The sequence below is a fragment of the Aptenodytes forsteri genome, unplaced genomic scaffold (assembly GCF_000699145.1).
Source record: "Aptenodytes forsteri isolate BGI_AS27 unplaced genomic scaffold, ASM69914v1 Scaffold15, whole genome shotgun sequence".
NCBI classification, from domain to species: Eukaryota; Metazoa; Chordata; class Aves; order Sphenisciformes; family Spheniscidae; genus Aptenodytes; species Aptenodytes forsteri.
This window is the reverse complement of record NW_008795129.1, coordinates 11,384,910-11,412,358: the sequence shown is the minus strand read 5'-3', so window position 1 is coordinate 11,412,358 and position 27,449 is coordinate 11,384,910. Positions and strand designations below refer to the sequence as shown.

The 27,449-nt window shown below is 41.3% G+C and overlaps 1 protein-coding gene across 1 annotated transcript in view; it reads right to left on the bottom strand.

Annotated features, from left to right (window-relative positions):
* Positions 1–27,449, bottom strand: part of CUNH10orf76 (chromosome unknown C10orf76 homolog) — a 131,557-nt gene that overhangs the window by 93,257 nt on the left and 10,851 nt on the right. The window contains exons 6-17 of the mRNA XM_009277807.2: positions 26,862–26,954; positions 25,894–25,968; positions 24,748–24,834; positions 19,175–19,231; positions 18,097–18,140; positions 16,474–16,534; positions 15,384–15,430; positions 14,606–14,681; positions 11,824–11,917; positions 6,748–6,849; positions 2,296–2,354; positions 850–915 (exon numbers count right to left, since the gene is read on the bottom strand). Coding sequence (XP_009276082.1) covers positions 850–915; positions 2,296–2,354; positions 6,748–6,849; positions 11,824–11,917; positions 14,606–14,681; positions 15,384–15,430; positions 16,474–16,534; positions 18,097–18,140; positions 19,175–19,231; positions 24,748–24,834; positions 25,894–25,968; positions 26,862–26,954 — 861 coding nt within the window. The remainder of the gene's footprint in view (positions 1–849; positions 916–2,295; positions 2,355–6,747; positions 6,850–11,823; positions 11,918–14,605; positions 14,682–15,383; positions 15,431–16,473; positions 16,535–18,096; positions 18,141–19,174; positions 19,232–24,747; positions 24,835–25,893; positions 25,969–26,861; positions 26,955–27,449) is intronic.

Below are 27,449 nucleotides of genomic sequence, written 5' to 3'. Positions count from 1 at the left end.
GGGGAGAAGGAACAAAAACAAACAAACAAATAAAATCACACAGCAACTCCTCTCCCTTGGTTAACATACTGATTTGCTCCTGACCCAGAAGTCTGATCTGCAGTCTTAACAGCATGTGCAGTATTAAATGGCTTTGGTCTTTATTGTAACAGACCAGAAAGGCTAATTGAATGGCAAGTTTGTTGTTAAATGGGAATGACTAGCATCCTTGCAGTATGTTCACTATAAAGTAAGATGTTTGTTTCTGTCCTGGACTAGTGACACTTTCAAGTGCTGCTTCACTGTCAGATAAGGTGGAACTTGCCAGTACCACAAAGACAGAATGCATCAAGTTAGGATAACCGTTCAAGTTACTTGCAACTACAGAGCTTCACGAGCCAGGTAAGGACACTTCCTCCACAGATACCTATAGGAAAAAAGCTCTGGAAAAAATACTTTTCTCCTTGAAGGTGAGTCACCCCACCCAGGATGAAGCATAAGCCAAATTAGAGCACTCACTGTAACTCCAGCTGGCTATTAATATATCACGAGAGCTAATGCTGAAGATTAAGGCAGAACATTCTCTCTGCCACTGATTTCCTCAGATACTTCGTAACACACAGCTCCTCCCCAGCTACACAGGCCTCTGAATTCACTGACAGGGCAACCAGCTCTTTGTTCTTTGAAAGAGTGAGACATTCTGAGAGCGATTTCAAAATCATTCCCCAACTACTGCATTTCTCACAGTACTTCCACATGCCTTGCAATCTAGGTTAGATTGCTGTGACACAGTTTTCAACATACAGGGACTCAAATCCTCTGTGTTCTCATCCCAAAGAGAAAACAGACCATCTGGAGGAAGAGACTCACCATCCTGTGTAGGTTTACTCGAAAATTCATGTTGTCATCATGGAGAAAAGCATTAGCATACTGATCCTATTGAAAAGATCAAGAAAAGGGAGGACATATGAATAGCCAACCAAGTGCCCAACACCTTCCACTTGCCTCTCAAATCACATGTGTTTCAGTGTAAAACTCCCAACATACAGCTATAAGGTTAGAAAGCCACCTGTCACCTCCTCTTGTCCCCACCCATGTCTCCAGTCACACAAAAGTAAACCCCTCCTGATCCCAATTCCACTTTTAGTTAAGTCTGTGCTACTGCTTGTTTTGTTAGCAATTTATTTTCCATTCTCCTCCTTTGCTCATCCGAACTCTGGACTGCACACACCACAGTGTCAAGATTTTAACAACTGCTGTATAACGCATGAGGTGGTTCTCCAGCACACAAGTTCCTGTGACTGTGTGGACAAAGATTTATATTGGCATTTTGATGGGCCCATCATGCCAGAAGTTACTGCAGCACTAGCACGCAGGTTTATCAGCTGTCCCACCCCTCGGAGAAAGCTGATTCCAAGACCAGCTCTAAAACAAAGTGATTCCTCCAGATAATGCACAGCCAGGTTGGGTAATAAATATACCCTCCCTTTAATACCAGAACCAAAACATGTCCCTGCTATATAGAAACAGAATTTTTTATCTTGTATTACTTATGCATTCACCTGAAGAACTCAAGTGCCAAAAACATTTAATTATAAATATTTGAAATGCAGATGATTAGCTTTCAGACTGCATCCTGAAGAAACATTATGTCAGAATCCTTACACTGGCTATCAACATCGCTGCTTTTTTGATTCTTTGTTAAGAATAAAAGGTCTTTACTTGCAAGCAAGCAAAATGCAAATGCCATGCAAACTCAGTCACCATTCAGGACATGTCAAAGCCATTAGTACATACTTCCCATGAGACAGGACCACATTCAGCCAGGACTGCTGATATAGCTCTGCGATACTGCTTTCTCACCCTACTACCAGATTTGCTACTTGTCTTGCTTGTAGGAACCTACAACCACACGGCTTTCTTTCAGACTCGTATCCTTCTTAGGCAGGAGGGATATGGCATGGCCCATGTTTACCATGAACAGCACAGAGCTGAAAGCCATTAGCATGTTACTCATCTAAAAGCCACACCACAAGGTCACTCAACAGCTAAGAGAGAAAAGGCTTAGGTTCACTCTTTTCTCTCTTCATCCCTGGGAGTTGGCTAACCCAAATAAGATGATCCAATTTTCAAGTTTCAAGTCAATTTTAACAGTACTGCATCAGGTTTATTAGCAAAACGTTAAGTGCTTGAGGTCCTCACTACTCGGTACCACTGCGGATCTTTAGCTCCTGGTCAACAGGAGGCAGGGGATGTGCATGCAGATAGAGCCCTGTAACGCACCATCTGCTGAACAGTGTCACACAAGAAACCTACCTCTGCTATGCATGTCAGGATAATCAGACACAGCTTGCCACTGTGTAGTCGGTGCTCATCTGCAAAAAGGAAAAAACAAGTCCTGCATGAGCCACACAAGCCTAGCAATGCTGAAGAGTAAGATAGCGGTTACAGCAAGAGAAAAGCCCAGCCTTGGAGATTCTTCATACTCTTACTTCCTCCATGATAGCCAATAGTCTAACTACTCTCATTAAGCACTCACCCTCCAGCCTGACCACTAAATCCCACCAATTTTTCCACCAGTCTGCACCAACAGCAAAGTTTCTGATTTGAACCACCAGCACTGCAACTATCAGTGGGGCTTCTGTCTCATTCAGTTTTACTTCCACAGATATTCTAAATACTGGGGTTAGTCCCTGTCTTTCTGCGACAGCTGAGATGCACTTTTCCCTCTCTTAGACAAGATAGAAAGAAAAAGATCACCTTTGCTGTAGGTTATGAAACAAGCAGCAAAGCTTTGGTAGAGGCACAGCACAGTGTAGCAGAATGACTCCTGACATTATGCTCAAAGTCCTGAGTTTTAACCCCAATAGTGAGAGACACGACCTAGTTTGCTCTGTGCAAAATCATGAAAGAAGGAAGTCTGCAAACACTTAGCATTTTAAGCCAAAAGAGTTCCACCCTGATCATGTTCTGCAACTTGTTATTTATCTTCCAGTTTCAAGCAGCTTTTGCCCTGAATGACAATTGGAGGGCTGAAAGACTCACAAATAGAGAGGGACTAAGGCAGAAAAATGCAATTTTTATTTGGATTATTTAAAACTCTTCTCTCTCAATTTTAACCTTGAAATACCAAAAAAACAAGATACATACAGTCATAGAGTAACTTAGGATGGAAGATTCTATCGCTTAGGGACATGGTTTAGTGGGCATGGTGGTGTTGGGTCGACGGTTGGACTCGATGATCTTAGAGGTCTTTTCCAACCTTAATGATTCTGTGATTCTAAGAAACCTCTGGTCCAATCCTTGCTCAAAGCAGGGCCAGCTAAGGTCAGGTTGTTCAAGGCATTGTCCAATCAAGCTCATTGAAAAAATCTTTGTTCTAAAAACCAAACTACTCACACCACAAACACCCAAAACCACAAAAACAAACAAACAAAAAAAAGCACAACAACATACCTATAACTAAATTCTGAGGAAGCTTAAAACTGCACATTCCTGAGACCTCCAACAGCTTCTCTAAAGCATAAGGCTACTAAACATGCCATCCCAGACATCTGCCTTAGAGTCAAACTTGGAGGAGAGGGAAACCTGAAACAGCCAGAGCACCTTCATATAAATCAGAAGACAGCATCAGCCAAAACTGCTTGCATCTTTGCAGGTCACTTTTACACACACTTTGCTAGTTAGTGTGTATATGGTAATCCATAAACATAGACAGAATGGGCTTAGCTAGCTGTTCTGTCTAGTTTGATGCCTCTTTTGTTTTCTTTTCTATGCTGCTGGGGGACAGATATTTACTAACAAGATGTGCCCTGAAGTGTGCCGATTTCATCTTGCTGCACTACGAAAGATGAAGAGGGATTTTAGAATGGGAGAGTTAAAAGTCTCTCCTATGTCTCCTCACCTCAGCCAAAATGTTTACATGAAAAGTTTTCTACTCCAGCAAAGCAGCAGAAATGGCCCCAAAGAACTCTGATGCACTGGAGCCTTGTTATTTTCCTGTTGTAAGGCCTCCCTGTATATTTTTGTAGGTGTTGCTACCACTTCTCTCTCTGGGGATCATGCTGTGAAGGCTCCTGTTTCATGCCAAGTACTCTGCCTTCAGCCAATGTGCTGTGAACACCATGCCATTTTCAGCAGTTATGGGGCAGCTATGCAGGCAGTTACTCGCACAGACACTTCATACTTTCACAGCATCCTTCATTAAAGGAACAAAGCAGACCACTTCCTATGGGGAGGTACAGCAGTATGAACCCTATTTTACAGATGGGAAGAAATGATGCAGAGTTTTTATTTCTCCCGAGGCAGCTGCCTCTGACTGACACAAGAGAGAAAACAAGAGGAGGATCTAGCGAATGCAATCTGTTAAATTATGCTCTCTGGGACAGGACCGAAACAACTGTCTAGTCCTGGATGTGGAACAAACCAGTCTCTCCTCTTAGTCTTCCCACCTGTCTCAAGACACATGGAGTAAATTAGAGTTATTCACTCTTCTTCTCTTGTTGCTATATTGGTGTCACATGCTTGGTCTTACACAAGAAGAAAAAAAGTTAGGCAGGGCCCCACCTATCATCAAAATATAAGGACAGGAATATACCCACTAGAATTAATAAGCACTGGTTTGGAAGGCACACTTTTTTTTTTTAAGATCAGTCAGAAAGCAGACCACTTCCTACGGGGAGGTACAGCAGTATGAACCCTATTTTACAGATGGGAAGAAATGATGCAGAGTTTTTATTTCTCCCGAGGCAGCTGCCTCTGACTGACACAAGAGAGAAAACAAGAGGAGGATCTAGCGAATGCAATCTGTTAAATTATGCTCTCTGGGACAGGACCGAAACAACTGTCTAGTCCTGGATGTGGAACAAACCAGTCTCTCCTCTTAGTCTTCCCACCTGTCTCAAGACACATGGAGTAAATTAGAGTTATTCATTCTTCTTCTCTTGTTGCTATATTGGTGTCACATGCTTGGTCTTACACAAGAAGAAAAAAAGTTAGGCAGGGCCCCACCTATCATCAAAATATAAGGACAGGAATATACCCACTAGAATTAATAAGCACTGGTTTGGAAGGCACACTTTTTTTTTTAAACGATCAGTCAGTGGAGCTCATTGCCACGTACTACCAAGGCGGCAAGGAGATTAAGTCTGTAAGTCACACAAATTTCAAATGTTATACAAGCTAGAACCAAAGTAAAGAAAGAAACATCAACTCCTGTCTCATACCAGAATAAAAACTTATCTCTCGCTGGCTTGTTTAGTAAGGAATCCCCTCTATCAGATTTCACTCCATCTGAAACTAATCCAGTTTGGCAGTTCCTGAGGCCCTATGCAGACTTTCCATATTACGGTGACTAGTAAGTGCAGAAGTTAAATTGAAACACATAAAATTGTTCCATCAGAGACTTGGATCAGCAAGAAAGACCCTGAGAAAAGCAAATGAGAATGGTGAGAGAGCTGGCAAGCCCTCCTCATGTGTGCAATCTGTAAGAAGTGATTGAGCAAAGATTGAGATGGTTTAGCTTAAAGACAAAAGCAAGAGGAAACATGAAAGCAGACTTCAAATATATAAGGGCTGTCACAAAGAAGAAAGAAATAATCCGTCTCAGCATCTATCTTGGAGAAGACAACTAGTAATTAATTTAAGTCACAGCAAAGAATTTAGGATGCACATGAAGCTTTGTCACAATAAGGGTAGTTAAACACTGGAATGGATAGTCTAAAAATGATGCTCCACTATCAGAGTGTCTTCATCCAACCTGCTAGCAACATCTCTGAGAAAAGATACAGGTAAACCTGATTCTGCCTTGGTTTTGAGGGGTGCGCTAGATATTTTCTTGAAGTCCCTTTTGGTCCTAATTTCAATTATTCACTTCTTCCTCAGCTAGCTTGCATACCGAACAAGACAGCCAGGTACTATTTCACTGCAAGCTAGTAGGTACAAGGAAACTCTCCTGCCTGCTCTCTTATTCAGTGCCAAGCATTCATGAAGTTCAATAATCGATGTATCATAGCTCTGCAGCTATCTTCCTAGTTTTGTTCAGTTGTTACATCTAACTTAACAGCAGAAGTTGGTAATAGGCTGAAATACGTTACAAAGATCACTTGTTATATTCACACTATGGTCCTGCCCATACAACCACTGGGCAAACCAGCACCCTTGGGTACCTTGAGCAGGAGATGAAGCAATACTTCAACTCCAGCAAGCTGAAATTAACCCCCACAAAACTATCAGGAGAAACAAAAAGCACAATATGGAAATATATCTTCTCAGGCAAATTACTGCCAGTACAGTGTAAGTTACTGCTGTCCTCTTTATAATTAGAGCTGCCTGTTTAACCAGCAAGTACCAAAGGACAAAGGAAATATTTCCTCCTAATGCTGAGCTTTGCCTCCTGTGTCAGCTTCTAAATGTTCTTAAAAATGCAATTCTTTGGTACATGACTTCCCCTCTCTGACAGACAGTTGGGAATCAGATATGCTCACACTTCCTGCATAGGGAGAGGTTTGGTTATTAGGTACTACTATTATTATTACATTCTTTCCATATTTGACTTCTGTCCTGCCAGCATCAGGTCTCTCCTAGTCTCATAACTCTTATTTCGCAGTAAGAAATCATTTCATTTTCTCAAAAGGTGAAACCTTCAGTCCTCTAAAGGGACTCCAGTTACCTTCTATTTCTGGAGTCACTAGACACGTTCTTATGCCCTTCTGACTTCAAGAAGCACTGCTTGCTGCATCCACAGCTGCATCAACAGAATTTATTTACCTTTTGTGTCCTGCATCACAATCGAGCTGTACTTCAAGAAGGTTATTAGCAGGTTGCTAGTTTGCACATCAGCATCCAAAGGCAGCTCTGCAGAGCTTATAACTGGAACAAAGATAAGACACGTTTACCCTCCACAAATACAAGAGATAACAATACAGAGAACCAAGTCACAGACTCACAGATCGGGGATAGGATCAGCTTATTTGCAGGGTCACCTGATCTCCTCCTCCTTCATGACCGCCCAGCAAAGATTTTGTTTTGAAGACTGGTACCACTACTCCCTCAGAGACCACTTCTCCTGCTCTAAGTATAGGTTGTGGTACCCAGCAAAGTGATACCCTTCTCTGTCCTGCCCCCCGCCTCCCACCCCGAGGGAGATCAGCCTGCTATTTTAGCATTCATCAACATTCCCAACCTAGGGAGCTCAAGATATGCTCACCGATATCCAATTAGTTCTTACAACCAACACAACTAACATTCACACCATTCTCAGTTTGGAAAGAAACACGCCCAGCAAAGACCCTTCTCAGTTCCAGCAATTTTGGAATTTCAGTTGCAAAAGGTCCACATCAATTCCGTTCTTCCCTCCCAACAACAGCCTCTCTTGCAGAAGCAACACAGAAGACAGTAATGTAACAATTATTGCATGACCAAAATGGTAGAAAAGAGAGGTAGAAAGAGCAGCTTTATAAAAAGCCAAGAAGCAGAAGCAATCATAGCTTGTGCTAGAGAAATCACAACACAGCAGGGAGCAGAAATGTACTTTCCATACCTGCAGTTCATTGGCATTTCTCTAGGATACATTCCTTGTTACCACCAGTTGTACTTTTGACACCTTAACACCGGACATCATCTGCCTAAGGCTTTACAAGAAGCTATCTCAATCACTCAGCTAATTGCACAATGTGCCTCCTGCTCGCTCCCCATGTACCATCTGAAGCACTGAGTTTATGAGCTGTCAAACCTCTATCATGTGACTGAGCCACATTTTTACTGATGACTGAGCCTGAGCTGTCAGCAAGGGCCATTCTCAGCCTCCTCATTCAGAAATGCTTTACAAGAAATATTGAAGCGGGGGGAAAAGATAAGTGGGGAAAAATACAGCATGCGTTTACCTACAGATCCTGCCAGGTAAGTCTGATATCGTTTAAGATAAATTAGCTCAGACAAAAAATACCCCAAAAAAACCCAAAACTGATGGAGTTAGTCTAAGAGGACTTCAGTAAAGCATTTAATATAGTTATGTATGAAAAATTAAGAGTGAAGCAGATAGGTGGGAACAAATACAGAAATTTGAAGTATATCGAAGATCTGGCAAAGCAGAAACAATTGAAGAAATTATTAGTCTAGGAAGAAGTTACTACTTGAATTCCTTAGGTGTCAGTTTAGGGAACAGTTTTCTTTTTTGTAAGTGACCTGGGCACAAGAAACAGTTGTTTACTAATGAATCTGCTAATGGTAGAAAGTTGGGTTATGTAAACACAGAGGAATATCAGACTGCGCGCAAAGAACGGGATAAAAACACAGACCAGATAATAAATACAAGATGAAATTCAACAGTACAAGCCACAAGGTCAGGAATTCAGGGATTTATTTCCATGGCAAGCTGAGAGCTCACCAGCTGCAAACAAAACGTTGTGATACCATGCATGGTACCCTATCAGATCACAATGATGACTTACCAGCACAAAGCACTGAAGAGTAAGTGTCGTCCTACAACATATCCAGAAATGCACTTCCAGCAGAGACAGGAACACAGTAATGCCCTGCACAAGATGCTGGTGAGACCTTGTCTCGAACACTGTGCATAATTATGCTGATGCCATGTTAAAAGGGGATGAACTCACACTTGAACAAATTTAGAGAAAGGCTAGTAGGTTGATCAGAGGAACAGAGTGCCCTTCTCATGAGACAGCAAAATACACAGGCAAGTAACCCACTGCATGAAGAGCTATCTGTGTTCCAAAGTAAGGTTAACGTCATGATAAATGGGTATAAACTGACAAGAAATGCAGGTTGGAAAGTTATAGAAATCTTCAAGGAACAAGATGCTGAAACGGCCTCCCAACAGGAATTATTGGGAAACAAATTTAACAAACTAAGACAGAGCTTGATAAATTTAAGGGATTCTATGATGATGTGCCCGCAAGCACGAGGCACTAGATTCAAGGAGTCAAGGGGATCTTTTCCAGCCCTACGTGCCTGTCCTGACATGACAATAACACTACTGTTCTGGCTGCCTAGGAGCTCAAACTTGCAGGTTTTCACATGCAGGAGGTCATAGGTGGCTTGAATTACGATTGCCAGAAGGCCCTCTTCTCAAGCTATAAAGATAACCTAAGATAAAGCTCCCTTTGCACTGGAAACAGATCTGCAGACCACTAGGACACACATCTTAAGAACTGTATTATCTCTTTTCCATCTATCCTCAGGAATGCTCAAGGCTTTTCTCACTCTTGAGGAAAGAAAAGGGTATTTATGATGAGATTGGGCCTTGCAAGAAGTGAGGAATTACTACGTCTGATTTTTGGATGGCTAGGTTTGGGGCTCTGAGGGGAAGTGATTTGATCCTGTAACACAACTGTATCCTGGTTCAGAGAAAAGTCTGCTTTAACAAACAATGCCTTTCATAATTCAAGCCTTATATCTCATAACGCTGTAATGAGGCAAGTAAGGTTTATTTACCCCTGGAACTGGGGCAAGCACAGGCACAGAAGGGTGAAGGAGACGAACCAACAGTAAAATGCAGGATTCTTTAAACTGAGCACTGAGAGGCCCAGAGCACAGCAAAGGTTCTCATGGAGCTCAGGCTTATATAATCACCTTGAATACAAAATTGTAGCCCTTAGAAACAATAGGCCAAATAGATCAATGTAACCTCGCTGTTCGAGTCGCTTCAAAGAAGTGGAGCTTGGAGCTCAGGCTTATATAATCACCTTGAATACAAAATTGTGGAAACAATAGACAATAGGCCAAATAGATCAATGTAACCTCGCTGTTTGAGTCGCTTCAAAGAAATGATGATAATGGGGCTTTCAGCTTCTAAAGGCTGCACTTCCCCAAGCATGAGCTGGTTTAGTCCATTCAGTCTTGAAGCTCTGGGGCTCCTGACACATTGCTAACATGCCCAGTCTGTTGGCAACGTCTATGCAATGAGACTGGAAGCTTTTTCACCCCCAATATTATGAATAGCTCAAAGATTTAGCTAAAAGTCTGAAAAATGTATTTATATCCCCAGTGGGTCCTTCTGGAGCTGTTACAATGAATGCAGTGAATGAATATTTAACAACAGTAAGCAAACTGACATTTAGATAACTATGGTGACAGGCACACTTGATTTACATATTATGGATCAACAGTTTCTAGCAAAAGTCTCATTTTAAAAAAAAAAAAAGAAATCACTCTGAAGAGCACATCACTGCTTATCCTGGTTCATGCTACAGACCTTGATTTTTTTAACAGACATTTTTAAACTTTAAAAAGCTTTAATTCACATTATAGGCTAACAGAGAAATTTCAAACCAGAATTTGAACCCAGTTTTAATCCCAGTCAGCATAAAAAAAAGTGCCTGAAACCCGTAGATGGATTTCTACATGTTGCTGTAACTTGAAAAGAGCTCAACTACACTTTTTTTAAACGCAGGAAAAAGAAGAAAGCAATCTTTTCATTCCAAAGCCAAAAAGCCTCTTGCTAACTCCCAGCCATAGGCAAATTTTACAGCTGAGTTGCAAGACCTTAGAAAATGAGGAAAATTCTGACATACCTTTAAAATAACAGCAATACTAAAGTACCACCACTCAAATTAAACCAAGCCAAGGTCCTCAAAAAAAAGAAAGTCACTGAGAGTAGGGATCAGCAAGGTCACAGCAAATAGAAATAAAGAATGCTTCCCGATGTAATTGCTGCACATTAAGATCAGCTCCTCTCCTTAAACTTAGTAACCTTACAAGCGGCGAGAAGCCTCAAGCTTCACAAGATCACTGCCTCTGCTGAAAGCAGGATGGAGTTTTTGTTTTGCTTTTGTTTCTTGGTAAATTAAAAAAAGAGAGTGCAAGCAAGCTGCAGATGTAGGTAAGCATAAATTCTGTCAGTTGTATAATATGGTGTGTGGGCGGATACATTTGCAATGAACATGTTGAACAGAAGCCCACAAAATGCCCGTCCTTCTACATTTTATGTTATATGCACAGGGAGACTTGAGACATAGGGGGCTTTTTAACTGAAGCTTTTGATATCCATGGTAACCAGATAGAATTCATCCACAAGGAGGATCATCCTTAACTAGGATATCAAATGACCTGAATAGCTGATATAACTGAGTAACCCAGGCTGCTTTTCCCCAGAAATATTTCCAAACTGTGTTCTATTCAAACTGACTCCATTCCTTCCTTAAACACTTTCTTCAGATCTAGAGGATGTCATTAAAAGTATGTGACAAAAGCCATTTGATTTCTTCTCTTAAACTAGGCTATATCTATCCATACCTTAAACAAAAAGGGTTTTATTTTAGATTATTTCAAAGTTTATTTATGTGGACACGTAACATCTCATTTAGAAGAAAGATCTCAGGGCAAGCAGTCATTTACAAAGCCTATCAGAGAAAAGGCAACAAGAGGGAGGAATACCTCCACATCCAGCTTGGATTCAAATCCCAATTAATTCAAAGCTGGGGACAAGTGCATTAATGACAAGCAGGAATCCACTGCGATTCTCTGTAAATCTGTTCCAATGACAAATAATTCCAGGCAAAGAACCTGACACTAGAAATATTCCCAAGTAAAAGCCTACATAGAATAACTAATGGGCTGGGTGTATCTTCATGCAGATACTGGGACAGTACTGTTTTCAGAAGGAATATAAGCATAATTTCATTGAGCAATATACAAGGCAAAACAGAAATAAATTCAAGTCAAAGAATCTTGCTCATGTTTAGTAAGGCAAGCCGCTCCAGGAAGAGACCACCAGGTTACATCTGCTCCAGACAGACCTCATTAGTTGCCATCTTGAGAAAATGCTTTGCTAGTTATTTTACAGTTTTTAATTGTTTTTCCCCAGGAGATCATTACATTTCTTACCATCTGAAGAAGGCGGGGTAGTTCCAAGTGGAGTGACAGGCGTCGTTGGAATTGGGCTTGTTGGTGTTGTCATCAGCCCCATTTCAGGATGGCTCTAACAGAAAACACAAATGCCCATACATACACAGGTCAACAGCTTCCCTAGGCACTAGTCATACAGAGCACTACTTGTGCTGTTCCACGCTCTCACACAATAGACATGACTAATGAAGTCTCAAGAAACTTCAACCTCTCCTCCAAAAAGCAAGGCTAGGCTTCCTGACCTTGGACGTCTACAATTAAACTGTACATCAATTTCCTTACTCCACAAAACATACATATAAATCAGAAAGTGCTGGCTGTCCCCAGCAGACAGGTAACATGCCCTTCCTCAGTGCAGAATGGGAAAAGGTACGCAGAAGCCTACACTGCTTATAGCTCCCGATTCCCCCCAAAACAACCCAAGGGTGTGCATTTGAAGTCTTTCTCCAAGATCCTTTACTTCTCTTTCTAAAAGCAAATTCTCATCGCTCCTGCCCTCCACCTGTTCATATTCAAAGATGATGGCAATTTATTACTTCCCTGTCTCACTATAAAGCCCAGGCACTGCAGGAAAAGAGTGCATAACATAACACAACACTATCATTATCGATCCTCTCAGCTTCCATCAGTCGGTTTCTCTCCCCATTTCATCTTTGCCAATATTTGCCTGCCTAATTACTGCTTTGACTTTATTCTTTGTAAGCTTCTGGATCCATCCACACTGGTGAGACTGTAGGCAATCTGCCATGCTATTTTAAGTCTGGCTGCCAAGCAAAGTGTCCATTTCATAGGGCAAGTTTTGCATAAATGTATCATTTGCCTTAATATATCATCACAATTTCAAACTAAAAGAAAGGGATACAGAACTGCTGATTTGACGTTAGTTCCATAGGATTTTTCACATGCGGATATCCTCCACATTGTCTTTGAATATCTCGTTTTATGAGCAACTATAAATGCATGTATTTTATAGGAAGCACAGACACATATACCACAATTCAAAGACAATTTTAAATCATTACAGATACTGATTTAAACTTTAAAATACAATTTTCCATTGAAAATCTTACATAAAACAGGTTTGCTTCCATAGATTTTGCTATGGTGTTTACCCTTCTTTTCCCCAAACACTAACCGTCAGTTGAGAGATAATAGTGCCACCTAGCAGCAAAAACTGAGGACCAACAAGTATACCAAAACCTGAACGCTTCAGGCATCAACACAACTGTATCCCTGCTCTTCCTATGTGCCCACACAGCAGCAGGTAGTCATTCATGCAGTCCCTAGCAATGGACACCAACTTAGACAAGAGCATCCACCAACTTTTATGAGGTTTTTTCCAAAGGACAGCATTACCTACCTTGCCTTCTCTTAAATGAAGGATTACAGACAATCCACCCAAGAACATCAGGCCTCCACTTCAATTAAACCCACTGATCAGTGGCCACTTCAGCTATCACTTTCACAAATAACTAGTTTATCCTTTTATTTTTAATTTAAGAGCTTTTACTCTAGTCGCTCTTTTCCTGCCCTACTCTTTTCCCTGCCAAAGGCCTCTCTTCCCTCAGGGATATCTTGACCACAGAAAGGCCTGAGTTGGTATTACACAGAACTGAAAGAGCAGAAATCTCTCACAAGTGGTAGGAATGAATAACCTGGGAAAAGAGAGGCAGGGAACCTCAGCAAATTAACCACCCATGGAACAGAAGCTTTCTTCAGAGGCAGTAGATGTGCCTATCAGACCTCTTCCATCACCTCTACTGTCAGGAGTCCCCAAAGGTCTCCTCCGCCATGCCAAGTGTCTAGCCTGTGATGTATGGCTACACTCTTGAAGACCTGAAATAACTGGGGAAAGGTGTTAACTGTTTTGCTGATGTCATTTTTCTCACAGATTACCAACAGTACTTACAAACCAAAATTAAAAGCCTAAACCTGAAGGTTTTCCTAAACACATCACGCTATCCTTCCAGCCAGCCACAGCACGATCACCAGATCAGACAGGCTCGTTACCTGTCTCCCAGCAATAACCACCTTTGCAAACTCACACAGTGTTTAGAAGAGCATCCAGAGGTTTGTGATCAGAGGCATGGAGCAGCCCACTGCTTCTCAGAAGGCTGCCATAGCTGTTTCTTCACCATAAACAGCACAAGGAGGAGTACTATGCTCTGGCAGCAGTCTCCCAAGCAAAAGGGGTTGGGCTCTCCAAGGAAGTTTGAACACAAAATAGTATTTGAAACAACAGTCATCACATGTCGATTAGTCCCTAAGCAAAGGATACCCAAACAGACAACAACATGCAGTCTGTGCACACCCAAACAGGACAATTCATCCAACTTTGGAGCTGGATCAGCCTCTTTCCCTCAACTCTAACTTAACAAGAGCATGAATTGCTCTGATAGCTGCAGCAGTCTTATCCCTACCAGTCCACCCACTCCATCTCCCCCTAAAGGCAGTATCATTAGGGCACAGAAGGCACTCCACGCAGCCCTTCCCATTCAGTGGGAAAAATGGCTCATTCCAACATGAGCTGTGCCCTGAAAACTTTACTCATTTTCTGGCAAGGCAGGAAGCATTTCCTAGAAGTATAATAAACCCAGGCCCTGGCCCGCTTCTGATCTTTCATACTCATCTACACCTATGACAAGTACGTGGGGGGGAGGAACAACCAAACCACTTATCTTTTCACGGATTCCATTTCTGACTCTCTAATTTCAAAGACACCCACTACAAAGAAATGGGCAAACATGGCACTGAAACTCACTTGTGCCAGAACTGTGATGAAATTCCGGTTTAAGTGAACAGCTTCATAGAGAGCCAGAAGGATTGCTTCATTCGTTCTGTGGAAAGAATACAGGCAAAAGCACAGTTAGTTAATGGCTAACACCAGATCAGAATCTCAAGAGAAGAGTTTTTCAGAAGCATGGCCCATCTGAAAAAATGAATTTTTTTTTCAACTATATAAAACTCTGCCTCTGAAATCCAGTTGTTCTTCCGAGTATTAGTAGCACCTAGCAATCCATAAAAATAGCTATTTTTAGAGCTCAACTAGTCTTTGTTCCTCTCCTGTTGAAGGTCCCCCTCGTTGCTCAAACTGTTTTCCTTTTAAAGTCCTTTCTTTTAAGGGCAGAGGTTCCTATAGACACCACAAACCCTCATATTTATCACTTGCCCCCTTGATTTAGAAAACATTTTGTTGGGGACAAGAGTGCACGAACCATCACTTCCCATCTGCCACCTCCAACATGGCTATTATATGTTAAAAATACCTCACAAAAACCACAGTTGGGTTTTTTTGGTTTGTTTGTTTGGGTTTTTTTATACACTTCATCACAAGCAATTCAGCTGTGGCTCCTCTTGCTGCACCCTCCTCACTTAAGTAAGGATCCATTGTTTGCAGGGGTGTGGTACCATTTTAGTTAGAGGAGAACTTGTCCCTCTAGTTTGCTTTGCTACATTAGAACAGCTCCATGATGGAGCGGATCATGTTGACCAGTGTGGTGAGTTGCCATTCATTGTGTAACTAACATCTGTGCACTTACTGGACTGAGATCTTCTCATCAGCATCTGCTATGAACATGCTGCCCACCTATGGAAAGAAAGAGTATTGCATAGGAGGAATTTGTGAAAGCTATTAGACAACAAGAGAGAAGACGTGGATTTAACTAAATCAGAAGTGCCCTGGGAGAGGGCAGGAGTGTCCAGGGCACACATGCAACTTTCTTTCTAATACTAGTAAAATACAAATGGGAACCAGAATGACCATCTACAAACACATTTTATTTTGCACTACTGTCACTGACAAACGCTTCACCTGTCAAATCACAAAAGAGGAAAAAAAGGACTGTATCTTGAATCCCAAACTGGATTAGTCTGTGATTCTGTAAAAGGACAACAGAGATCATTTCCTATCTGCTTGCCTGAAAGTGGTAGCAGTTTTACCCATGTCACTCCTGACAGACAGCTGTCAACACTGAACCACGCTTACTTACAGGAAATTTTCCTGTCAGTTACATCTTAGACTACAATTAAATCTCAGACTGAAGCAAAGCCAAACTGAACAAGGGGAATAGTGGATACTCTTTACAAGGACAAAATTCCCAATTGCCTTTAGAGGGTACCCCTCCAAAAATGCAGACACTGCCCATTGCAGAATCCAAGCTTACTTCATGGCTACAGTGCACCCAGGCTTGAGAAACAAGACAGTAAAAAACCAGATCTCTAAAGCTAGTGACAGAGTAGACTTTGCCACAAAAATATTCAGCTTCTCTGTTGTAGGCTACATCAGCAGAGCAGCAACTTGTTTTTAAAAATAAGTAGCTGTTTAAAAGTGTCCAACAAGTAATTGTGATTTTTAAAATAAAGTCAACTGGAATGAAGAAGATGAAGGAAAACAATTTCAATTATCAACACCAGAACAGAGTTCTCATCCTTTGAAAGAGCTTTCCTAGCCAGACAACAGCACGCTCCTCAGAATACAGCCATTTGAGCTGTATTTGGTTTGGACTGGATCAAGGCATCTCCCCCTCCAGAACCCACATCTCAAACTCACAGTTTTTGGAAACACCCTCCTGCTGAACTTCCATGAAGGCACCTATTTTAAGAATAGAAAAACACTGCTTCCTTACTTACCATGTTAGTTAGGGCTGAGAAGAAACCACTCTGGTGCTCCTCTTCCTTATCTTTGTATTGCCTGACCAAAAAGGAACAAGGATGAAGCTTCAGGGTTAGAAATGGAACTAGAGTTATTTTATCTAAATCCCTATGAGACAGTCTTATCTGATAAGGATACAGGATGGAGAAAGCTACAACATTCACAAGCTGTCGTGGTTTAACCAGCACACAAGCCCTTTTCAAGAACTCACAAAAAGAGATGCAAAGGGTATTAAAATATTTGTAAATTGTGTAGAGTTGAAGTGGGGTTGCTGAAAGATGTGAGACTGAACAATGCCTGTGCTGTTATAAAGGATACATCCAGTCTGGGCTAATGCTGAAGGAAAGGGACCAAGTGACTTAAGAAATTTTGTCCTGCACTGGCAAAACAGTAATGAACCACGTGAACGCACACAGTCAGTAACCACAGAACAGCTTCATTTCAATCATCATTCGCTACAGACTAAACCAGAGTCGATCATCCTATGGCCAGCAGAAACCACGAGGACCATTACGGTTCATGGCCTGATCCTGCCTTATCCCACGTTCCTGGAGTAAGTGAAGGGACTGGAACTGGAGTAAATGAAGTCAACAAATAGGTTGGGTACCTCAGATTTAAGCTAAGTTGCTTCATTTGGCAATCAAATGGACTAGCAAAGCTCACATGGCCATTTATTCTGTCTTTCATAGAGGGATCTGATCACACACAATGCAACATGCAAAGAAAACAATTCTAAATTTTTTGGGAAGGGGGAAAGAGCGAGCTAAGCAAAACAGGCCATAGTCTGAGTCAGCTTTTGTCAGAATGAAGGAAGTTGGGTGGGTGACGTTTTTTCTGCTTTACTCTAATAATTTACTCTGTTAAATGCATTTACATGATTTGCTGATCTTGCAAGTCATCTGCATATCTGTAATAGCAGACCTTCAAAGGAATTAAAACATTTTTCTGGATACTTTGAGAATCCTACTGCACAAAAAAAAAAGTCTTGGGTTGCTCAGGTGAAACTGCTGTAAGTTTCTAAATTTTTCTGAAGCACCTTCTTCTTAGGAAAACTTATACATTTTGTGCTGTTGCTTATGAAGCAGAGGCTGGGAACATGCTACCCCTACTGCTGGCTTTCTGGCTCTTTCTTCAGAAGCAGTTAATGCTTTCCACCATTTGCAAGAGCATACATCCCCTAATCATCGCTGATCTGGCATGTGGATAGTCCTGTATATATTTGTTTGTTTTAGATCGAGTTTCAGTTAAATCAATTTTCTAACAGAGAAGTACTCAGCAAATAATTTCTCTTTTCACTTGGGACTAAGATTTTACACAAGGTTCATACAGAGATTAAATTAATGATAGTAAAAACATACAATAGATATCTTCCTCTACAGCAAGATCTCTCCTGAAGCACATCAGCACAGCTGGTACAGATGCATTTACACTTGCAATGACAGCAACAACTGAGCCGAAGTACCTCAAAGCATAAGACTATTCCCTGCCTCTCCAGGTGCATTAGGGCTGTTAGGTGATAAATAAGTGCTTTAACACAAAAAAAAGTTGTGGAAAGGTACAGCAACTATCATGCATTGAAAAACAAGAGAATTAGGTTTTACCTGTTATATTCCGATAAAGCCTGGGCAATTACAAGTCCCATTCCCTAAAAAAAGCGTTAAAAAAATCTTTACATTACAAATCTCAATGCAGGAAATCACACACTGAACACACATAGCAGTGCTGCCCCTGCCAAGATAACCTAGCATGCTATGAAGAATTTCCCCTGAAGCTGTTTGAACTATTAAGACATGCTATGATACAACAAAAATATCATCCAAAAATCAAGACACCAAAATTTAAAAGTTGGATATCTAATTACTAAGTTCAACAGAGAACATTCACTCTCCTTGGATGTCCAGAGCTTACTCACTAAGAAGCCTCAATAAAGCAGCAAGAACTTCAGAAGGAAGCTGGTGCCAGAGGAAGGACATCCAAAAGTTCAAAACAAAGGCCATAAACACTAGTAATCTTTTCACTTCTTGCAAACAGCCTCCACCATTCCACAGCTACTGATCATCCTTTCTGTCAAGCTAATTTAATTAACTCAGAATAATCGTTCTTGCCCTTTAGTTAGCATGGAGCTTGCTTTTTACTTCATGCCTAAAGAACAGCTTCCGGACCTCACATAGCTCATAGTGTGCTGCCACTTTCTATCCAGGCCTGGATTCAAAACTTAGGCAGTGACTACAACCCAAAATATGTTGGAGGACTCTTGACTCAGGTACAAGCTTCCACTGAGCTACAGGAATTGACCTGTGGACTGGTAAAATCAGATGACACAGCACTGAAAATGAGGTCTTCTTTGGCATAAGCTATCTTGTGCCTCTTTGGCATGTGACAGCAAATAGTGTATAGATAGTTCATAAATGTGTCATAGATCAACTTTAGCATGTTCCTTGCTACCTAGCTTTTTAACCACCCCCACCATTTAACTGGTGATCAAACTGTCCAAATCATGAGCTGCCTAACCTATTGCAAGAGTGCAGTTAGGGCAGAAACCCACTATACTGGTGTTCTTTACAGTGGCACTGTTCCTAGACCTTCTTTCTACCAGACACCATGATTGCATTCATTACCCTAACACCACATGTGAAAGAGCATCCCCAGGAGCACAGAGGAATCAAGTCAAATACTCACATTGAGCGTGGCCTCATCATCTACGATGGAGAGCTTCACAATGTAGGGATTCACTGACTGCTCAGGGTTGGGGGAGAAGGAAGAAAGAAAGTTGGTTTTAACTTCAGCATTCAGAAAAAATACACTATTATCTTTCCAAGTTTACCCAACCACCTGAGAAGAATCTCTCTCCTGTCCCACAAAGCAGAATACACACAAAGAAACAGGAGTCACAGCGCACACTTAGGCCGCTATGCCTGGGACACGTTCTCTTTACTGGCTCAGCCAGGCAGTCTCCTGATTTTATTGAGAAGAGAGAGAGTTTCTGCTCCTCCACTAGCTCATCTGTCAGTCTTGAAAGTGGAGCAGCTGTCCTGCAAGCCTGTTATCTGTGACAGACACACTGTTATGCAGCAGGAACAAGTAGTGGAGCTGGGACTGAACATTAGCGTTCTGGTATCTCCCTTCTGCAAGACCTTGCAAAGATTGCTTAAAGGAAGGAGGACCCAGGAAGGCATGACAATGTTATAGACTCGGTTGCTAGGTTAGAGCTCAACTCTTTAACAGTTTACACCACTGAGAGCTAGAAGTCTCTGGAGAATATAAATTCCTTGAACTTAGCTGAACAAAGCACATGGGCTCCATCTATAAAGATAAATCCTAAAAATTTAGGAAGCGTTTTAGATTAGCGATGTACGTTTGTTTTTCCTGGTTTATATGTGTTAGTGCAAAACTAACAAAGTCGATTTGGAACCAGGACAGAGAAGAAAAGGCTCTATCTATGTAGTAAGTCCAAAGTGGATGGGAAGAATAAAACACAAAGCACGCATCACATGCATCCCTACAAGTTACACAGTTATCTGACTGATTTGACAGCAAGTTAAAAATAAGGCTGATCAGAAAACACCACTCTCGCAATTATTTGGTGCTTCGGGAGGATCAGGCTTTCTTTTTGGTTCAGAAAAGAAACTGATCAGAACAGACCAAAGCTCAGCCAGTCTGTCAGCCTGCCTCCAGCAGCACGCAGCCCTGTCTGCTGTCTCAGAAAAAGACAGAAAGCTCACACAGAACCCATCTGTGCACAAAGCGTGCAAAGACATTTCCTTGAGGCTGGAGTAGAGGCTCCTATTGAGTAACAATATATGGTCCTCTCTCTACAACCATGCTCCCCTTCAGAAATTAAATTTAGTCAGTGTCAGTAAAGCAGAAGGAAGCTTCACAAATTCATAATTAAATATAGATTAAAATCCATCCTTGTAAATATATCTTAGTTTTGCTAACTTCAGTCATTCTCTTGCTCTCCCTATACAGCAAGGAGAAACTCTCCACACCACAGCTCACGCACAGAAGAGAGGCCAGCCTGTGACTCATGACCAGTAAGAATGATGTGGCTTTTCCAGGCAATGGGCAGCAGGGCTACGCTGAATTAGAGTCTGCAGGGTTATCCAAATTCCCAAATGTGGGGAATAAGCAAACTGGGAGATACTACACTGACCAACGCCACCAGTCTGCTCTGAGACCTAGTCCTGCACTCCGTCCCATCACAGAAAGGGAGGGGGAGCGGGTTCGTTGTCATCTCTAGCCTATGAATGACTCTTCACGCTCCCATTGCCCTTGACTTTCCAAGATGCATGCTCCATGTCTCCTGCCCCTTGGCAGCAAGATGTCATCAGTGCACAGCTGATAGGGTCGTGAAGCTGGCCTAGCTTGCTACAGATCTCTGCCCTTTATCTTTTCAATTGTCATTTCCCTACCTGCAGAAGTCTGTTTAATAATTCCTGTCTGAAGTATTCCATTCCCCTGACACATTCCATGCCTCCTCCAGGCTTCCCTAACTCCTTAAGCAGCAGGCAGATGACTAACCAGTGTAATCCACACACCGTATTACTCTGTATGGGACAAGGCAGTTTCTAGTGCCTTTCAGTGTGCAAGTCTGTACCAGTGTGATGAGAATATTTCCTGTGCTGCCCACAGGGCATGCAGTTTGCTCCTGCCCCTCCTTGAGAGCCAACAGTTCCAGTTATATTCTACGAGCATTAGTCTGCACATCTATGATGAACATCAGCGACTTGCAAGTTGTACAAGCACCCCTAAGCCCACCCCATACTCCCTGCCTGCTTCCCTATTCTATTCCTGCTGTTTCAGTGTTCACTTCCCCTCTCACTGGGTATCACAGCAGAAGTTTTAAAAGTCTAAATTATGCCTGCCACTCCACAACATGCAGAAACATGCAGCAGCCTTGAAAAGTGGTTGATAAGCATTTTGAAAACGTGTGTCAATGAAGCAGTGACACAAACTTAGAAAGAGCCTCTGCCTCCACCTGCCTCCAGAAAGTACTCAGAAATGATTCCCAGCTCTTCAGAGAACACAGGTCTTTTCCTGTCACTGCCATCAGGTAACAAACTATATCATTAAGGTCTTGTCAGCGATGCAGTACAGACACAAACTCCTGAAGCCTGGTAATACTCAAGATGTCCTTCACGAACTACCCACCATTAAATGCCAACAATCTCATAGAAATGAAGGTGGAAGCTGCAGGGAGATCATTACCAGGTACTTTTTAAAGCAATCACCAGGTGAGACAAGCCATACGAAGTGAGTATTATATGAAGAAGCACACAGGTCTGGCAGAGGGAGTGAGATCTCCTCCATGCCCCCAAATGTACCTCCGCCTCCAACACAAACCTATGGGAAACAATTTTTTGGTAGGAAAAGAAAGCAGAAAAAACCCAAGCTAACCATGTATAATCCCTAGTTAGGTGCTTAACTTATCTTCACATCTGTAACACAAATGAAGGTCAGAGTCCACTCGATTATCCCTCGCAAGACTTTTCCCTGAACACTCATTAGGGATGATTCAGCAGCTTTGCTGCCAGCCCTGATGAGGCCATCTCCTCTGCAGGCAGGCCGTCTTGCAGGGAATTGGAGCTTGAATAATCACTTGTTTTGTTAAAGAGATTCATTTAAAATAATTTGAGTTGTGTGAGACTTTTTTTTTTTTAAAAAAAAAAGATTAATTTTCTGACTCTTCAGTGTTGAAAAGTGTCTCTTCAGCACCTGTAGTTGACTATATCAAGGAGAGGTAAGTCCACATAACCGGACATGAAGGGCTGTCAGATACACATGCTGCCAGACAAGCACACGAAGGGGAAAAACCCACATTTTGACTAATTTCTTTCAGCTCTGCCTAGCAAAAGACACAATATGTAGTTCTAGTGGGTTGAACATGAGGCAAAGAAATTTCCACCTAGATGTTATCAAGGAATCTAACTATTTAAAAGTCACTACCTGATTTTATGTTTTAACTTGCTATTCTAACAGCCATCCCTTAAAACACTGAGAAAGTGATCAAATAAATACTCTTCCTCACAGCATTTTCTCTGTTTGGCAGCCTTTTGTGTACACTTAGCTTCACCAATTTCCTGATATAGTCAATTATTTAGTTACTCTTTTATGTTTCTCTCACATAGTATCAAGGTAAAAACATTTTCTCTAAAATCAGAACTAGGATAAAAAAAGCATAAAATATAGCTGAAGACTTGAATAAGTATATACTTGGAACAACTTTTGAAAATTATTAGGTTTCAGATCAGGGACATCCCTTTAAAGGTTCCAGGTAAAGACATGTAAATCATTTTTACTCCTAGAACAGAAGTTAATGAGCAAGCCAAGATATCAGCTACACTGGTAATGAAAATGCGGACAGATATTCCCCAGGGAATTTGAGAGGAGACTACAAAATTCACATCCCCAAAATATGAAAGAACATCCTGATGCAAAACACGCTGGCATTCACATTAAAGACAGACACAAAATCATAGTCAGCTAATGAATTTTCAGCCTAATTAGATTTTCTTAAGCAGCTGGAAACACAATTTAGCAACCAATGAAGTTCAGAACAAAAGAGAACCTATCAAATGCAGCACAGTTAACTAAAAAGAGAACTCCAAAGGATTTGAGGCATGAAAGTATGCTACAGTACACTGACAACCAGGCAACCATTAAACTGACTCTAAGGGCCAAAGAACAGCAAATGAAAGCAGCTACTCTGCTTAAGGACAAAGATTATGACTGCATTACTACAGGCTTTGCTTGTAGTGCTGCTTATGAAAGGCAGTGTCAGGCAGCCATCATATAAAACCTTTCTTCGGGTTGCTTTCAACCTTGACAGATGAACTACTCAAGCTGAAATTCCCCTTGCTACATGTCTGCCTCAGGTTGGATTGTACTTTTTAAACATCAGCACAATTTCTTTTGGGTGCCCAGTTTGAAGACATCTAGGCCGATGCTTTCCAAAGCACTCGACCCCAACTCAGTACTCTACAGAAAGCTACTGCAAAGAGCAGAGGACAAGTCTTATGTACTCACAGCACTCTATCTTACTAAGGACATAAACTATAGTACACAGGGATCCACAGCTCAGGGATGGGACTCCACAGCTCTCCACCTTTTGACCTCAATGTTGCAATGAGACCTCTGGTCTTTCCAGTCTGCCCTCATTAGTAACTCTACCCACATCATTCCCAACAGTTTTCCCTCATGGCCATATACTGAAACCAAACTCCATGCTGCCATTCCATGCTACCATGGCACAGATTGCTGAACAGAATCTGTAATTCATGATTCTGACAACATTCACAGGAATAAGAAATTAACAGGGGTTACCTTGACACTAAGTGTAGCTCCTGTCTTTGCCTATTCTCTAGGTCGATTCATAATTCAAAACAAGATTCATTATAAAACCAGGTAGGTTTTAGAGCCTGCCCCCTCCCAGTAATTCTTTTGAGGAGGGGGTATTCCAGCACCTTCCCACTTTTTGCCAATCTAAGTATATTAAGATATTCCTATTTATGGAAAAAAATGAGATTAATCATTAAAGCATCGTGCCTCACACCAAGAAAAGCCAACATTAGGTGGTTTTTTTGACATTTGAAATGTTTCTTCTTCAAGGTGACGAGTAACAGAAAAAAATGGGAATACATCACAAAGTAGCACAACCAGTTTAGAAAAAGGAAGATGAATAAAGTTTCCCAGAGAGGAATCAGTCAAAGAGAGACAGACTTCTCTTGGAAATACTAGCTGTGATGTTTCAGTTCATTCTTTGGTCACACCTTCACCACCTCTTCTGGGGATCTGTGCTCTTTCAGTCTGCTAGTCAGGTTCTGAATCACAAATTCAGTCTGAAGCACAAGATGACTGACAGCTCATTTTACTTTGGAGACTATGTATAACTGCACAGTCACACGCACAGAGGCAAACATGCAAGTTCGGCACAACAGTAACTCTTCCAAAAGGACCCTCCTCAGAATACTTCCACGAAGGAAATGCAAATCCCCTAGGTAGTTTCTTTCATGCTTGCACAAAATGAGCTGTATGAATATCATACACATTTGATTATACACGTCAGAGACAGATACAGTTAGCATAATATGACTGCCTTGCAAAACTTCTGTAGCCCTGTGCTGATATACTGATAAATGTTATAGCGTGTACTGCTAAAAACTGTACTGTAGGCTGCCTTAATAATCCAGAGGCCAGTGTAAATTCATAAAGTAGAGAGAAGTGAAGTTTCTGTTATCCAGAAGAATACATACCTCATACTTTCTGTAGTTGACCAGCAAGGCAAGAAGGACAACAGCATCATAGCCATGTTCCCTGCGACTAAGTGGGCTGGACAGGATCTGGAATAAATAATCACACTGTTCTGTTCAGGCCTGCTTCAGGAAGCTTGCAGTGACTCTCACACAGTGCATGGCCGTGAAATATATGTGTAAGAGCAAATTATGTCCTAACTGAAAGAGGATATTTAAGGTTGAGGTAGTGTCGGTGCTTCCAAGAAGTTCTGCACACAGAGAAGCTTATTTATCACAGAGAGGACGCACGTAGGCTTTCTGGGCATAAAGGGCAAATATATTTCTCAATAGCACTGGACAGTATCTCAGTGCATCACCAACATTATCTGTGCAAGTTTTCTGCGTTTCCCCAAGCCCAGTTCCACTCCTAAAAAGTATAATTTATCAAAGAGCAGAAAAACACTCAATATATCCAGACTGCCTTTTGAAAAAAGTTCCTCTGATACAGAAATTCTCTGTGAAATTAGCCCAGAAATCTGTTCAGCTTCTATCTAGGCACAAATGTCTCAAGTGAAAATACTTTAAATACTCAGTAGTGACTAAAAACAGCAGACTAGAGTAAGGAGGAGACAATTTAAAAAAGTTCTGCACACAGAGAAGCTTATTTATCACAGAGAGGACGCACGTAGGCTTTCTGGGCATAAAGGGCAAATATATTTCTCAATAGCACTGGACAGTATCTCAGTGCATCACCAACATTATCTGTGCAAGTTTTCTGCGTTTCCCCAAGCCCAGTTCCACTCCTAAAAAGTATAATTTATCAAAGAGCAGAAAAACACTCAATATATCCAGACTGCCTTTTGAAAAAAGTTCCTCTGATACAGAAATTCTCTGTGAAATTAGCCCAGAAATCTGTTCAGCTTCTATCTAGGCACAAATGTCTCAAGTGAAAATACTTTAAATACTCAGTAGTGACTAAAAACAGCAGACTAGAGTAAGGAGGAGACAGCATTTAAAAAAAAAAAAAAAAATCTATGACTGAGCTATGAACGGAAGCAACACAGTGCCAGTCAGCTATGCTGCACTGAAAAAGCTGAAAAGCAAATACATCACTGAAAGCTCTCACTATGGAAGAAAAGCCCCTGCAGTAGAAGGAAGAATCCTTACCTGCAAAATAGCTTCAAATATGCTGTTAATCATCACATACTCCAGGATGGTGTTCTGGCTAATGTTATCTGTCACCTGAGTACAAACACAAGTTTTAAAATCTCACCCGAAGCCTCCCATGATGCTCTAGCTGCCTCTGGCACACACTTAGGAACAGAAGAGTTCTACTACCAGATGGACACATTTATCCAGAATCTCTCACTTAGTCAGTAAATCAAGGTGTGACTAGCAGTAGAGCTAGACATGAAGTAAAAGAAATCTGTCCTGCCTCTCAGCCCTCCCTCTGGCAAGAAGCACAACCCACGTACTAAGAGCTCCCCCTTTCCTCTACAGATTGATATTTTACACATCTGCATGACAACAGCCATCAGCAGCTGAAGCAGGCTGCTACACAGGAGGCAGAGAATGAAAAAACAGGGCGCATATGCTCCACTGAGCACTTTCCCATCAGGAACAGGCCAGTGAAGACCTCCTCCACACTCAATTATCTCTTATCACAGCAAAAATAGTTCACAGTTGACCATGTCCAAGAGATGATGAGTGGCCATTTGTTCCAACTTCCTCATTCTTCACATCCTCACCACTCTTCTCTACTCCACACTTCCTGTCTTTCCTCAACCCCTCTCCTCTGCTCCCTTTCCATTTATCCGAAACTTCTTAAATATCTTTTTTCCCTTAAAAAAAAAAAAAAAATCCTGTGAATCCAATTGACACTTTCTCCTGTGTCTCTCCCCTTTTGCCCCAGTTGGCACCTATCTTACGAGGTGAAAACAGCCTGCTAGTCTGTATTGGCATCATGGTTAGAGCAATGATGCATATCCTGGGCTGACCCTTGCTGTCATTCACAATTTCTTTCCCCTTCTTAAGCTTCACACTGCAGCATTCTGCTCAAGTTTTGAGACAGTTCCATCCCTCAAGATGCGGCTCATATAAGCCTTTAAGTTATTATACAGCTGGTATTTATTTACCGTCACCAAACAGAGAAGTAGCTTCAGACACAAGCTTTTGAGACTTTCAGAACCTTCTGCACAGAGGAGCGAGTCCAAGCTCTCCATCAGATTCTAAAGAACAACAATCACATTATTTAAAAGTAATATTTAAAATTATTTCAAATGTTTGTTATAAAAAGCTTTTTGGGAGATTCAAATATAAGAGCACCAATATAAAGCCTTGTTATTCCAGAATCAATAATTGAGCCATTACTACTGTTACACAGGCCATATTCACACTACTGGTTCTCAACATCGTTTTGTGTAAACTACATTTTAATGACTACAGGCATAACATCATGATCATTTTCCAAGAGTTTTCTCTAGATGCTTGAGAGATTTTGTATACATATAACAACAGATTTCATTCACAAAGTAATTCTGTGCTCTACAAATATGATCTTCCTTTTTGTTTGCAAGACAGTAATATCAGTGCTTTCTTTTTTCAATATTCCATTTTACTTATAAGCACACCTTATTTTTTTTATAAGCAGCACACCTCCAATTTAAGAGTACGTATCTTAGTTATGATTAAAAATAGATACTATAGCTGTTTGTGACAGATAT